The sequence below is a fragment of the Pinus tabuliformis genome, chromosome 7, assembly GCF_031772625.1.
Source record: "Pinus tabuliformis cultivar Carrire ecotype Pingquan chromosome 7, CPIR1, whole genome shotgun sequence".
Taxonomy (NCBI): Eukaryota; Viridiplantae; Streptophyta; class Pinopsida; order Pinales; family Pinaceae; genus Pinus; species Pinus tabuliformis.
In genome coordinates, this window is record NC_142293.1 from 1,363,672,720 (window position 1) to 1,363,687,819 (window position 15,100).

The following is a 15,100-nucleotide window of genomic DNA, read 5'->3' on the forward strand; positions in this document are numbered from 1 at the left end:
TGATTTAACCAAGTGTCGGGTTCAACTGAAAATGCACTTGTTTACAACATTGATGATGCACTTTTAAACTTTGAAACCACCATACTTTTAACTTCAAATCTTCAATTCAGACTTTGATTTTTTGAATTCAAATTTAACAATTTTAGACGTAAAAAGCCAAACAAATTCTTCCAAAAAAATTTGAACTTGTGACCTTGTTATCTTTAAGATACCAAATGAGTTCTTCTAACCATAATGCCTTCCCTACAACTTCAATTTTATCTTGCATGCCAAATTCTCTAATTCTCTTGTCATAAATAATCAAACCATTTATAGACTCACAAAAACACATTCACCATAATAACCCTTATGCTTTCCCATTTTCAACTTTTTCAATTTTATTTGGATTTACCTTTTTTCTCTTCGTGGTGAACCATAATCATCAAAACTGCAGGACGACTTCTGAAAATCAATACTGCAATTTTTGCTTAGCAGCTCTCCTTCGATCATAAATATGGTTGACTTTAACGGACTAATTAAAATTCGAGCAGACAGGTCTTACTTTTCTGCAGATCCTCCTTTGTCATATGTGGGTGGGATCAACGCAAGTCAATCAACAATGGAAAACTTGAATTCTACGTTGATGACTCTATTTAGATCTTTGGTGACTCACAATATTTCCTTTGCAATGTGCAGAGAGGCCAGGTTGACCACAACCGCATCAAAAGAGTGAAGATGGCTTCATAACAATGGATTGACTACGCTTTGCAAACAAATACTTAGTCGGGACAAGTCGCTCTTTGCGTCCACAACATCAAACAACGTCTTCGAAATGCTTCAAAATGCTCGGAGAACAAAGTACAATGGACTACGTTAACAGTGAGAGTGTGCAATATAAAGAATTTCACTGTTTTTAAATTCAAACAAATACCACTGTACAGAATTTCAGCCTTAACAATGAGAGTGTAGCATATAACAATATTAGTTCCACTCCTCCTCAGCAACATGGCATTCTAATCACGCGTCCTCCTCTCTATGAGAAGGAAAACCCTCAAACTTCTTCATGTTGACCACTCAATTTCTTCTCCGCTCGATGGATTGGTTGGGCGATTCATAATCATTACAACGCTAACAACAACGAACTCTTATTTATGACTGCAATTCACAGACCTGTTGCTCTTATCTCTTATCTCTTATCTTTTAGGAGGGAAATCCACCAGAAATACCGACTTCAAACAACGCCTCCTTTGGTGTTGCAGGGTCTAATGAAATGTGTAAAGGATTTCAAAAAAACAATAGCCACGACTTTCACGCAACACCAAACACATTATCAGAATACAATCTTCATATTTCGAACCAGCTGGAATGTCTTGGGAATTTTCAAGAAAACATAAATAGCCAGCACACAAGGGACCGATTTGGACAATGAACATGCGCATGCTTAATTACACTTCAGAAACTCATATCCATATTCAAAATTCAATCATCACGTAGGCAATCTTTTGAGAAAAGAATTGCACAAACAAGACGACTCAATTTTCTCCTTCCTGTTGGTCGTGTACATTGACAGTGTCTTCAAACAGACAAGTAAGTCATTTCCTCTCTTGCTATATCGAGCAACATCAATACACATGCAAAAGATACAAACTGGCGTACCTTTTGTATATAAGTTTGAAAACTCTCCATTCAATGAAATTGCAAAGATGCGCAGTCGAAATTAGCACAAGAATTTTTCAATAATAATAGAAGAATCCGACTTCTGCTTGTTCCTTGGTTTCAACACCAATCCAACACTACCAAACACACCTTCAAACAATGCTTTAATCAACAGTCAACAGTTTCTTCAATCAACTCAGTTCTAATGGCAATCCAACTCGAACTCACAACAACAAGCATTGCGTGAGAGCTAGGCACTGTGTGAGGCAAAGACTATCTGCAAGAAGGCGCACGCCTAGCCTCTTTGTAAAAATAACTCTATTGGTTTATGACTCAATTCAACCGGATGTCTCTTCAAGCCGCGAATTGAAGGGGTCCACAGGCAGAAAAATGCATCGATGCTACTTCGACATGTGTATCAGACGTTCTGGAGTCTGCACCTCTAACTTGCAATCAATTCTTTACTTCAACTGGAATTTTCTCCAAAACAGATTTTGAAATTTGCACCATTCAATCCTCCAATCTATTGTGTTAAAGCTTCAGTGAAGTGAAAAACTACTTTGCTCATCATTCCATGGGGGCATAATCTCACAGAGCCTCAACGCACCCATGCAATCTACTCACATTCTTGCAATGGAAACGTGCTCAAGAAGGCGGCATTCTCCTCGTGGATTGAGACATGGTCGACCTGAAGTAATAACTGTGCAACCCTTATATCGACCACTCCTCACCACATGGAGATTTCGGATAAAGAAGAAATCATATTCACAAGCTCAGGCCAAAAAAACTAATGGCTCAATTCAATCAACAGAGTGAAACAACCCGCTCTAATACCATTGTAAGACACACGAGACTAGAACCAAATTAAATGTACATTAATCAATCTCAATCAATGATGTACAATGTGAACATATTAATATATACATGAAACAATTGAATTAGTTCCCGGGAGTTCTTGGATTCCAATAACTACCCAAACTGACCCAAGGTTAACCTCGAGGATTAGCTATCTAACATCATGTTTGTACGCCATTCAACGCTGACACAAGGAACTAATGTGGGAGTGCAGAGCTTCTTAAGATGCATTTTTTTTTCCAAATTTTGTACTAAAAAAGAAGTTTGTATTTTGAGAGATTTGATCCCTCTCGATATATCCAAAATCAAAATAAATCCATAATAATATTATTTTTAAACCAACATAATATTAGATGTTTGAGAATCCCCAATTTTTTATCATACAATTCCTAATATCTTTCAATATGGTTTAGGTATAGATATTCCATAAGACTTTTATTCATAGGCTTGTAGAGTGAGGCAATCCATTGGCTTTTATCCCTAGAACATTGCCTAGTTCTAGTTTAGATACCTTGGAAATATTTGTAAGATGACATAAATGGTTCAATGATTTTCATCAATTCTAAAATTCACTCAAGGACTCAAGAAGATTTTTGGCAATTTACAAAATAGCCAAGCTAATCAGAGCTTACAACATTTGTGTGATATTTCAAAAATCCTTGAGAGTGAAAAATATTTAAAAACAAAGAAAAAAAAAAAAAGAGAGACTTGACCATAAAGAAATGCCTAACAATATTTTTGGGGTAGAGTTTTCATATTGGAATGAGGAAAAACAAGAGTCATCTCAACAAAGTATTAGAGTATCATAATTACACTTTTCCAAGTCCAATACAAAACTTAACTTTGACAATCTAAGCTACAATGAAGTGAGTCACCTAATGAGTTAATCCTCCGAGCAATGGAAGTAGGGGGTAATATTAAAAAGAGAGACTCAACCATAATGCACGTAGAATTGGTTCAAGAACAAAACTAGGACATATTTTTCAATATATCAAGACATCACATTTAAGGTAATAGGGTTGCAAACATTTATTTAAGACAATATTTTATCAATGGAAGGCCTCCCAAAAATAAACACTAAGGTAAGTTGTAACTCAAAGAAAGTTTGTAATGTATTTGGTAAATATTATGGCTTTTCCCCATTTCTAATCTCACCGTGAAGCTTGAGGCACATGGTATCAAAACTTGAGTACTAGGTTCTCTTGAAGGAGCCCTTAGAATGCATTTTAGAATGGACTAATTTGTGTTTACTAAATGAACTTTTTCTTTAGATTTGGCCATGGAAGCTAGTCCATTGCTAAGATGTCAAATATATTCTTAGTTGATTGAAGGCCCCACCTAGAAAACTTAAAGGATGAGAACCAATGAGATTCAACAAGGAGATTTCCTTTAAACTTCACTAGAATGGACTACCATAGTCAACTCTCATTTAAAGATAATGCAATTTAGGGAGACAAATTTCTAAGACATATAAACAAGGCTTAATAATGTCCCATGTCGTCCACATGCTTTGAATTACACAATTACCAACAACCTTAACATAAGCATAAGTAATGATAGGGGTTTGTAAAGAGAGTCCATTGCATGCTTGATTTTACAGAGGGAGACCTTGATTGATTGAATGCATGAGAAGGGCTTGCTAAGTCTCGTTTCCTTAGATAACCTAAACCACCCATTTGGTACAGAAAGCCTTGGCATAAAGGTGGGGCTCAATAATGCAAAGGCCTCTAAATTCATAATGGGTGCAATAGAGCTCTTGATTGATTCAATGGAAGCCCTTTCCTTTATCAAATACTACCCATAAAAAGTTTCATAGAGTTACATGTGCAACTTTGGAGGGAACCTAGCACGAGGAATAATAAACATGCATAACAACCTTGTGAAAAGATGATACTATTGAGGTTAAGGGCAATGGCTTGATTATCCTTCAAGGAACTTTGGAAAGCCACCAAGATGGCCATGAACTTCAAACTATAGCTTGGTTGAACACAGGGCTAGTGTTGCATAGCCAACCAACTAGGAGTAGGGTGTTGGTTGTTTGTGGCATTTGATTTTGGCCCATTAGATATTAGAGGTAGTGTTCATGTAAAAAGTATCCATGCACTCCATGGTATTATTCCATGAGCTCTGGTCCTCTAAGATAGTTAAGAAACATTCATCGACAAAATAGGCATTTACTAATTGCCTCACAGTACGCTCTAGTAGGGGAATGCATTTAATTAACCTAAAAATTATCTTTGCAGATAAAAGATACCTAAGGATATTGATCAACATCACATATGAGGGATAATGAGCCACTTTCCTAAATCAACCTTAAGAGGGAAACCATCTATAACTTGCTATCATTAATGTATAAACAAAATGAGGCTTTTGCAAGGAGGGTCTCAACCATGGTAATGAAGGTGGCAACAAAAGTTGATGCCTTAGGCATTGAAAGTATAAACAAAATTAGGCATTGAAAGTATAAACAAAATGAGGCTTTTGCAAGGAGGGTCTCAACCATGGTAATGAAGGTGGCAACAAAAGTTGATGCCTTAGGCATTGAAAGAATAAAGGGTTATTATACCTAATCATAAAATTCTCTGATGTTTATTTTGATGAAAAGGGCATCTAAACAGGAATAATAAGCCAATTTCGCGTCTTCCCATACAAGGATAACATTGTTCAATTGATTTTCATATGGATAAACCATATGAAAAGAAAAACTAGAATTTTACTTAATCTTTTTTGCTTTAAAAATGATAAAAATTTTAATAATATTGTAATAAATTCTGGTAAATAAAGATTTTTGTAAATCTAAATTATAACTCTCAAATTTTTAAAAATGATAAAAATTTTAATAATATTGTAATAAATTCTGGTAAAAAAAAATTTTTGTAAATCTAAATTATAACTCTCAAATTTCAAGATTTTTAAGTGTAAAAATCCATAAATTAATACATTTTAAAAAGAACAAGTTGTACTTTTGTATTACACCACTAACCAAACCCCAAGAAGTCCGGCACTGTAAACTGTCAAAACAATGAAAGTACCTTTCTCATCAGAAACTTCGCGCATTTTTCATTGTGTTCTTGGGAAAAATACAGTAAACCCACAATTTTGGGTGAAAATGGCTAATTGACGTCTGTTATTGTGACAGAATGAAGGGAAGAGCCAAATTAAGAAAGAAAAACCAGTAATCCACAGATTCCAGCTATGAATAAACAAAGCCGGGCGATATCGGCACACGCATTGTAGGTGTTGAGACGGCTAAGCTTGCAGCGCTCTGCTCGAAGATCGTCTTCTAGTATCCTTATTGCTCCTATGAGCCGTTCATATTTCTGTGGTTCAATGCGAAAATCCCATCAGATTATCTCCAACCGAACCAGACACAAACGGTAAGCGCAATCAATGGAATTCATTTATATCTAAAACAACAGGCCGTGCTTTATTCTATTATCTGTACCTCCGAAGACATTTGAGACTCGTCACCGTATGCAGAAATCTTGTTCTTGGACTTTAGGTTCTTTCCTGCAATTGCTTGAGATGAGAAGAAACGGGATAAAGAAATGGACGGTAAAGAATGATTGTCAGGTCAGCAAATTCTCTGCATACCTGAGGATAAAGACTGCAATGACAGCAATAGATGAAGAGCTCTAGTGGAGCGCACCATGGCCTGCAATTTTTGGCGGTTCTGTTCATCTTCTTTGCTCGAATTCGTCTTCATGAGCCTCCTCTTAGAAGTGGAAAAGGAAGAGAAGTATGGCAATTTTACCCCCAAATGAGATATATTTATAGTGCGATTTAATTCACTAATTTTTCCAAATAGAATTTTTAACACGGTTCCAGTATCGCCTATTTTAAGACCAAATTATCGCCCTTTCTTGTGGTCAATTTTGGACAAAGAATTTAATTTAATCTTTACGCTTTGTTCGGTTGGGTCAAGCAAAGTATATCATTAGTTTTTAGGTTCTCGGGTTCAATTTTATGGAACTTTGTAAAGCAAATTTGTGTTAAAAAAATAAAAATGTAGAGTTATTCTATTATATTTATCTTTTGTATTACATATTTTTAACAATTTCTTATTTATTAAGATTTAAAATTGTTTCTGTAAGTTAGGTGAAAATATTTATATTTTTAACCATTTTTTATTTATTAAGTTTTAACATGGTTTTTGTAAGTTGGATGAAAATATTTATATTACGAGAAAATTGATGTTATATTGATAGCAATTATGTTTCAACAAACTGTGTGGAACCTGTAAATTAATACACTGACCATAACTTGCTCCCATTGTTCTATGTTTAGCCAAAAGAAAGACAAGACACGCTTAATAGCATACTAATTAATTAGCCCATTGAGAGTTCCCAACAATGGATATGTTGGGCTTGACAAAAGAAAACCATGTGCACATATAGTTTAATACGCCATAGAAGTCGCCATGAATGCATAATAGAAATGAACAAAACATATACCAAAAGAAACCAAGTACCGTGCAGAATTGCTAGTCTAAGACAATAACTGGAGAGATTGCATTAGAGTTGCCTTGAGGTATTTCTTATGTTGGTGCGTTGATGACAGTTGCAATGCAAGGTTGTGAGCCAGAGCGTGAATCTGAGTTAGACACCACGAAGCATTCCACCCGATTCATCCTAGAGACTAAGTCATCCAAGTTGTACCTTATGTCCTAGAGGGTCCTTTTGATCTCCTCATGTCCTCCAAATAACTAATAATGATCAACGTGCTTGTCACATATGACCATGTGAAGCAAAGTCTCCAATTGCTGGTGTAGAGCCACTAAATAAAGAAAGTGCAGTCTCCTTTTGTGGAATTTGCCTGGATTCAGAGTCTATCTAAAAGTGGAACCAATAATTTCATAATCTAAATAGTAAGCCTAGTCACCAATTTCCTTGGCTTCCAGTTGAAGAATCTTGTTTGTAACTTCGAGAGGGACAATATCGAAATGGTATGCCACGGAATCCCAGCCAAAAGGATGTTGACGTCGTGAAGAAGAAGCACTTGCCCCACCTCTCCTACAATTAAGTTAGCAGAGCCAAGGTGCCATAAGAATAGTTGTCCTAAGCAGACTTTTCAAAGTTGGGAAAAACACAAAGTAAGCAGTCGAATAAACATACCCAGAGAATGTAAGCACCGCCCAACTCCAATTACAACAGTATGGTAAGGGAAATAACCAAATGGTGTAGGCACTGGAAAGACTATGAGAAAAGAGTTGTATGGAGACGTCGTCAAGGAAGTAGTGAATAAGCAACCATATATACCCTAGGCCAATCACCTTACTTTGACAATTTGTGGACAAGCACAACAGGTAAGAGAATTGCAGGCTGACCTATGGATTTGTGTAACTAAGAAGTTATCAAAACCATTGTGAAAACATTCCTGGATACCACACACTGCAAAAAAGGATTGGGAAACTGAATGAGATTCTTGTAGAGTCGGGGATTTGAGAGGATATAGAAGGCAACACAATAACCAGTTCGAAGGAAGGAGTTGTCGATTTATTGTGTACAAATAAAACAAAAAATATGGGCACCTACAGTAAACGGTCACCGTGCCAGACCCAAGAAACATAAGATAGGAAATGATATGAGCCAAGAAAGGATACCAGGATGAATACGAATAGGTTAACAAACTTATCTCTTGTTCACAAAGCAACAACAAACCTAGGTTGTAGTCGGGTGCAGTGAGAAGTTGGTGTTTGTCTGCAAGCATGATCCAAAAGATCCACCACCCTGTAGTAATAACCCAACATTTATAAAGAAACCTCCTAATCGGCGAGTATAACAGACCAAAACTAGTGTCTGAATGAGAAATCACATAAGAGAGACAAGTGGGTGTTTGGGAACACATATTAACGCCCATATTAAAGACTCGAAACATGTGTGCACTTCTATGAGATACCTCCATTATCAAAATCAACTGCCAGAAACCATATACCAGAGGAATGTCGGACAAGAATTCACTTCCCTCCACCTGCCTCTCTTTAAAGTGATATGACAAAAAGCATAAGGGTTGATAATGTATATGGTGGGGAGACCACACATACACCCACTCCGGATAGGTGGCGACGTTTTTTCAGCCTTTGAAGTTAACCTCCCGATCACCCACTATCCACTCACACATGTCAATCATGTGAGTTGGATTCCTTCCCAGCCATAAATGCACCCCCATCGGGGAAGGGCCCCAACTTCTGCCACCTAATACTCCAATTATCAACAAAGATGTGGCTAGTTGCATGCCCCCTGTCATATTAAAGCCACTTATGGAATTGAGATATTACCTCAACTGACACTCCATCTAACCATGGTTTATCATATTGTAGCCCTTGTGTGCAACTGCCCTAGTTAGCTAGTACATCACCACCTAATTACCTTCCCTCTTTGTGTGATGTGGGATAATGAATTGAAAGGACGAAAACAGGTTTTTAATACTCTTGATTACCTCATTGAGTCTCCATTTATGGCATACTTGTTCCTCTGATTGACCATGTAACAATTTTTAGAGGCATTGTATGGCAATATGGGAATCACCATGTACCTGTAGAAACTTATATCCCTCACGAACCGTTATTTTCAACCCTTTCTCCAGGCCAAGAAATTTTGTTATGTTGTCTGTTGAGGTACCATAATAAGAATCATAAATGTTCAGAGGTTGATGACTCGTCTCAAAAGATTCCTTTGTATCCCACTTGTCCTAGATTCCCCTTCAATGCCCCATCGAAACTCAGTATTTTGAAGTGTTCTAGAGGTGGGGTGAACAAATTGATATCGTTATGCATCAAACCGAGCAACTTGATGGGAGTAGGGTTAAACATAATTGTTTGTAGATCCATATTTTTAAAAATATACTCCTCCATGCTTATATTTGAGCATTATTCCTGTGCAAAGGACGATGTTGCTAGTGTCTCATGTATTTATTAATTGTTATATCTTGTAAACTAGTAACATTCCTTTTGTTTGTTTGAAATATCCTAAGGTTCCTTTCTTTCCAATGGTTCCATATGACAAAGCCACAGGTGAGTCTCCAAGCTTGGGATGCTATGGGATTATTAAACTTATTGTCTAAACATTGCATTACTAGTTCTCGTATTGTGTAATAATGAGGCACGAGATATTGAAATATCCTCCATAGAATATCCCAAACATTACATGCAAAGGTGTAAGTCAAGAAAATATGTTGTGATGTCTCCTCGACTTGAGAACGTAAGAGATAGATCGACAATACTTCATAGCCTTTTTCACTTAAGAGGTCCCATGTAAGGGTTCTTCTATGTGCCAACAACCATAAGAAAATAAGTAGTTTTAGCTAGCTCTTACAATCCCATAGTTTCCCCCACAATTTTGTATTGTCATCTACATGGAAATCCACTAGTATTTGATAGGCTTCTTTTAACGTAATTTTTTCAGTTGATTGGTGGCCCCATCTTAGAACATCCCATTGTTGTGAAACCCTGATAGGTCTATTATCTAATAATTCTTGAAACTCCTTCCAGGGATAACTGTCATTGTTACTGGACCAATCTTCTTTGTCCTTCCACACTCTCCATTCTTGATTCTTCGTATATGGTTTCCAGAAATCTATTAATGAGTATGCCTCGAGACTTTCAGAGAGGTTTTGTATTGGTTACAAGTGTTGAAGCTAGTCTTAGCACATGTACTATTTCCAAGAGTCTTCCCAAAATGCCATTGTTTTCCCATCTCTGATGTCCCAAAATGCATGTCAATGAATGAGGTCTCTTCCTTTAATAGCCCATTTCCATATAGGTGATCCCTTAATGGACCCATTAAATATGAGTCTCTCCTCCTAATATGGAAGAGACATGTACTTTCTTTTCCAGATTTGTTTCCAAAGTTGTGATCCTCCCTAAACCCAAAGACACCATAATTTCATAGCATACGCTCGACTAATCAACTGGGAATCTTTTAGTCCCAAATCTCCCATGCACTTCATTACAACTAAAGCATCCCAACCAGCCAAGGCCCACTTGTGTTCTTTGGCAGTGCCCTTCCACAATAAGTCTTCCCATAAATTTCTAAATCAAGCAGCTACTGCAATAATTTGGTATGGCTTGTAATACTGCTTTCAGCAGTGTCAGGTGACCTGGGAGATTGAGTGACATGACATTCCAATTAGTTATCCTTCGTCGAGTTCTCTCTAAGATGTCTTCCCAGGAAGAAAATTTGTTTGTATGGTTGACTAGTGGTACTCCCAAGTACTTGGAAGGAAGATGTCCCTTTTTAAAGCCCAATACTCAGATTAATTATGTCTGTAAGAGATTTGGGTAGTTAAAAAAGAATATGTTTGTCTTCTCTCTGTTGATCAATGTACCAGATGCTTCCATGAAGAGTTGTAGGATTTTCATGATTTCACGTCCCTCTTTCATTATGGGCAACACATATAGAATGACATCATCAACATATTATTGATGTGAGATAGGAAAATCAATGCCATGTAATCTCAGCTCATGAAGATGCCATAAAGAATAGGATGTTTGAATAATTATTCCAAGGCCTCCATTGCTAAAATGAACAAGAAAGGAGATAAGGGATCTCCTTGTCTTAGTCTTCTAGAGGACGAAAAGTTATTGGAGGGAGATCCATTAATAAGAATTGAGAAAGAGGCTGTGGAGACTAAGGAGGATACCCACCATATCCATTGGTTAGAAAATTCGTAAGCACTAAGTACCTGGAATAAGAAACTCCAACTGATGCGATCATATTCCTTAGACAAATCAAGTTTAATAAGCATAACTGGCCTCTTTATCATTCCGAGGGAGTGAATGATTTCTTGTGTTGCAATGATACCATCGACAATCTAATGACCCTTCAAAAATCTAGTTTGGGCAGGTGAAATAAGGGTTGGAAGGATGGGCTTTAGTCTATTGACTATGAGAGATGAAATGATTTTGTAAATAACATTACAAAGTGAAATAGGGCGAAAACCATTAGGACTCTTTGAATGACCAATTTTTGGGACCAGGGTAAAATAAGGAGCATTAAGACCAGGGTGTAAATTCATAGTTTGACACGATTCTTCAACTAATTCATGGATTTCCTTACCCAAGAAACTCCAACAAGTTTGAAAGAAGTATGATGTATATCCAATGGGGCTTGGTGCCTTGTTCTTCGGCATGCTCATAACTACCATCTCCACCTCTTGAAAGGAGGTTGGTATCATCAAGGCTATACTATGATCATTAGTTACTAACCTGGGGATATGTTGAATTACAACATTGATAGCATTTTTCCATTGGTAAGAGTCCTCCATGAGAAAATCCTTATAGTAGGCTATCAATTCCCACTCAATTTACTGATGTTGTAACTTTTTGTCTCCTTCTTCAGATATAATAATGTAAATTCTATTAACATGTCGCCACTGTATCATAGAGTTGTGGAAGAATTTTGTATTTCATTCTCCTTATTTCAGCCATTGAATCCTTGATTTCTGCCTCCACATCTCCTCCTCCTATTTGCAGTGTTGTTCCAATTTGACTAGTGTGATCCCCTCTTCTTCTACCAGTTCCTGGGATCATCCTTCAAGAATTATTCTCTATTGAATTTCTACCATTTTCTATTCCAAAAGTATCTTATCCGCCAAAATGTTACCAAAGACTTTCTTATTCCATTGTTTAATTTTACTCTTTAAGGCCTTCAACTTAAGTTGGAAAATGTACATTTTCGATGTGCCTTTTATATTTAACTCCATCCACGATTTATTTAGAAGATCTACAAACTGAGGATCTTGAAACCAAAATCGTTCAAAGTAGAAAGGTCGGTTAGGGGGATGTTATTTTAGATCAATTTTCTAACCTGAGCGACCAATGATTTGACCCCATACAAGGAAAGATAGAGACTTCAATGAAAAATATCCTTTTGAATGATTCCTTTAGATAAAAGAAATCTATCCAGCCAGCTTGCTATCTGATGAGGACCTCCTCATCTATTATTCCAAATGAATAAACCATTGATTGTAAGTATATCTATGAGCTTCAGCTATTGCATATAAGCATCAAAGGCTATTGATGTTTGATCTAGTCATCACTCTCCTCCCTTTTTATCTTGTAGTGACTTGATTAGATTAAAATCTCCACTAACAATCCACTGTGAATCCTCTACTAAATCTCTAATATTCACAAGTTGTTGTAGGAAGTTAAGTTTCTCCCCCCCAGAGGATGCACCATAGACTGCTGTGAGATATATGTACTCCTTGATCCCTATATAACGAAATTGACTTGTAAGAGAGTTGGAGGTGGCCAACCAATTTTGGAACTGGGCTTTATAAGGGTTCCACCAAATTGCTAGACCCCCAACATTTCCTTTTGCTTCTATCGTCATAGATTGACACCCTGTCAAACAATATGATGCAATGATTTTCAACCTATCATTCATCATTTTGGTTTCCTGCAAAATCACATTCGTTGGTTCTCCTTATAGATTATTTCCCTAAGATATTTGTTCTTCCATTTTCTATTCATCCTTGAATGTTCCATGATAGAAATTTCATTGAGAGAAGTTAGTAGGTTTGATTGGGACATCTGGTAAGGTTGTTACTGACCAAGATAAGCTAGGCCTTGTTAAATGGGTGACACTGTCTCCTTGCTATTTTTCTTGCCTTTTTTTAACATTCTTGGGTAGATATTTAAATAACACATATGTTCCCTTTTCCGGCAAGACTTGTCCCAAAACATATTGATGAGACTGTGTAGTTTTAGTTTTTCAAGAGAGATATGCATTCCCATAATGTTCCTGTTGTTCTTTATTCAGTTCTGTGAGGTCTTACGATGCCCAAACATTAACCAAACCTACTAGATGCAATTCTTCTTTAGAGAGAGCTTCATATTCTTGAGTAAGTAAGGAAACTACTTCATTAAAACCCGACAAGCCAAAAAAAGGATTATATTCCTCCAGTTTGCATTTCTGGGCTTGTTTTTCTACTAAAGCCTCACACAAATTGTCTATCATGTTAATATCATCTATCTTATTTTCATCTTCTTCCATTGCTTCCAGAACAGAGAATGGTTTCTTATCTTCCATTGACATAGCATTTGGAGGATTCTGGTTCTTTTGATTGCGTCTCCTCGTAGAGACCTTTGTAAACTCGTCGTTTCCTAGAAGAGTGCTCACTTCCTGGTCCTTTCTTCATTGGGGACACTCCCTAATGAGAATACCATGTTGATGACATAATCGACATCGAAATGGAACATGTTCATAGTCCAATGTTGGAGTCCATATTTCACCTTAGTAATCAAACTCTATGGATTCTAGTAATGGTTGGGATATGTTCATATAGACACATAGGTGCATAAAGGACATATTTCTATCTCGCCGCGTTACCTTTGAAACTTTGACAAATTTCCCAGTGCATGTTGAATGCCCTCCAGTATTTCAGGTATCCATAAATCTATGTGAAGGGAATATAGGCTTACCCAAACCGGAGAAATAGTGAATTCCTCCTTGTTCTTGTTAAAGCATGCTTCCCATTGACGAATATATAGCCAAAAATTATTGTAAAAACATGACCCCCTTCAAAGATACGTTCTTTGTCCTCTAATTTAGAGAAGATGACAGTGAAGAACCCTTTGGGCCTAATCTCAAGCCTACCTCCCCTTTGGGCTACAAGTGTTGTTGAATCCATCATTCAAGCTCCCTCTTAGTTGGCCACATTCCAATGGGAGTAAAAAATAAAGTTTTAATATTGTTAAACATTATATCTTTTTGTGCTTTCATATTTGTTGAGATTTAACAATTTTACATTGTTATCCTACGCTTAATTTTTCTTTAAATATATTTAAGGTTTGATGTATATTGTAGTAGAAAACCATCCTTTAAGGGCCTTAAATCTTTTTATGGTTTTATATTTAAATCTTAAACAATTTCAAGCAACTCCACACAGCAACCAATGGTTAGTGTGTTGCTCATGGTTTATGTTTATGTGGAAATGGTTTGAGTTTAAGGAGAATAGGTTGTACCTAACTCCTCATCCAATCTCCTTTTATAAACATAATGATTTGGTAGGAAATCTTAACATCAATCATTATATTAATTTAGAAAATCATGTTTTTATTAAATGGAACATGAAATTCAAATGAAATATAAGATATGTTTAATTAGTTTGTATAGCTATTATCCAAATTCATGTTTCATAAAGTGCTTATCATTTTTGTATAGCTTGGATCAATACCCTTTGGATGCCATAATCCTTTCAAGGTACATCTAAACTTAGGCATTCTTATATTTGAAGGAAGGGTTAATGTGAATGAATTTGAAAAGTGGTTTTTATGCATTTTAACCATATGTTGAAGTTAACATATTCAATTATATAAACAAAATTGGATTTGTAGTCATGAGGATGCCCTTTAACACAACTGCACAATGAAACTCCCATGCATGATCGTGCATAAACCAAGGTGAGCCAATCACAACCTGAAGAAATTTTGTGGAGAACATTCGTAATATACACATTATTTGTTGAAGTATTATGAACATTAGAATATATGATGCAATTATTTGTGGTCAATTTATCTACAACTACACACATGAGTTCAATGACCTTATAGTTTATGTAACTATATAGGATATGGAGCACAGCCCAACCCTTAAATAGAAGAGTGGAT

At 36.4% G+C, this 15,100-nt stretch overlaps 1 protein-coding gene across 1 annotated transcript; it reads right to left on the minus strand.

Moving 5' to 3' along the window:
• Positions 1 to 5,586: 5,586 nt before the first annotated feature.
• Positions 5,587 to 6,267, minus strand: LOC149252661 (uncharacterized). The gene is made up of 3 exons (XM_089456697.1): positions 6,085 to 6,267; positions 5,936 to 6,000; positions 5,587 to 5,810 (listed from the first exon to the last, which is right to left on the minus strand). The coding sequence occupies exons 1-3, from the start codon at positions 6,194 to 6,196 to the stop codon at positions 5,649 to 5,651; spliced, it is 339 nt and encodes a 112-aa protein (XP_089312823.1). The 5' UTR covers positions 6,197 to 6,267; the 3' UTR covers positions 5,587 to 5,648.
• Positions 6,268 to 15,100: the final 8,833 nt, after the last annotated feature.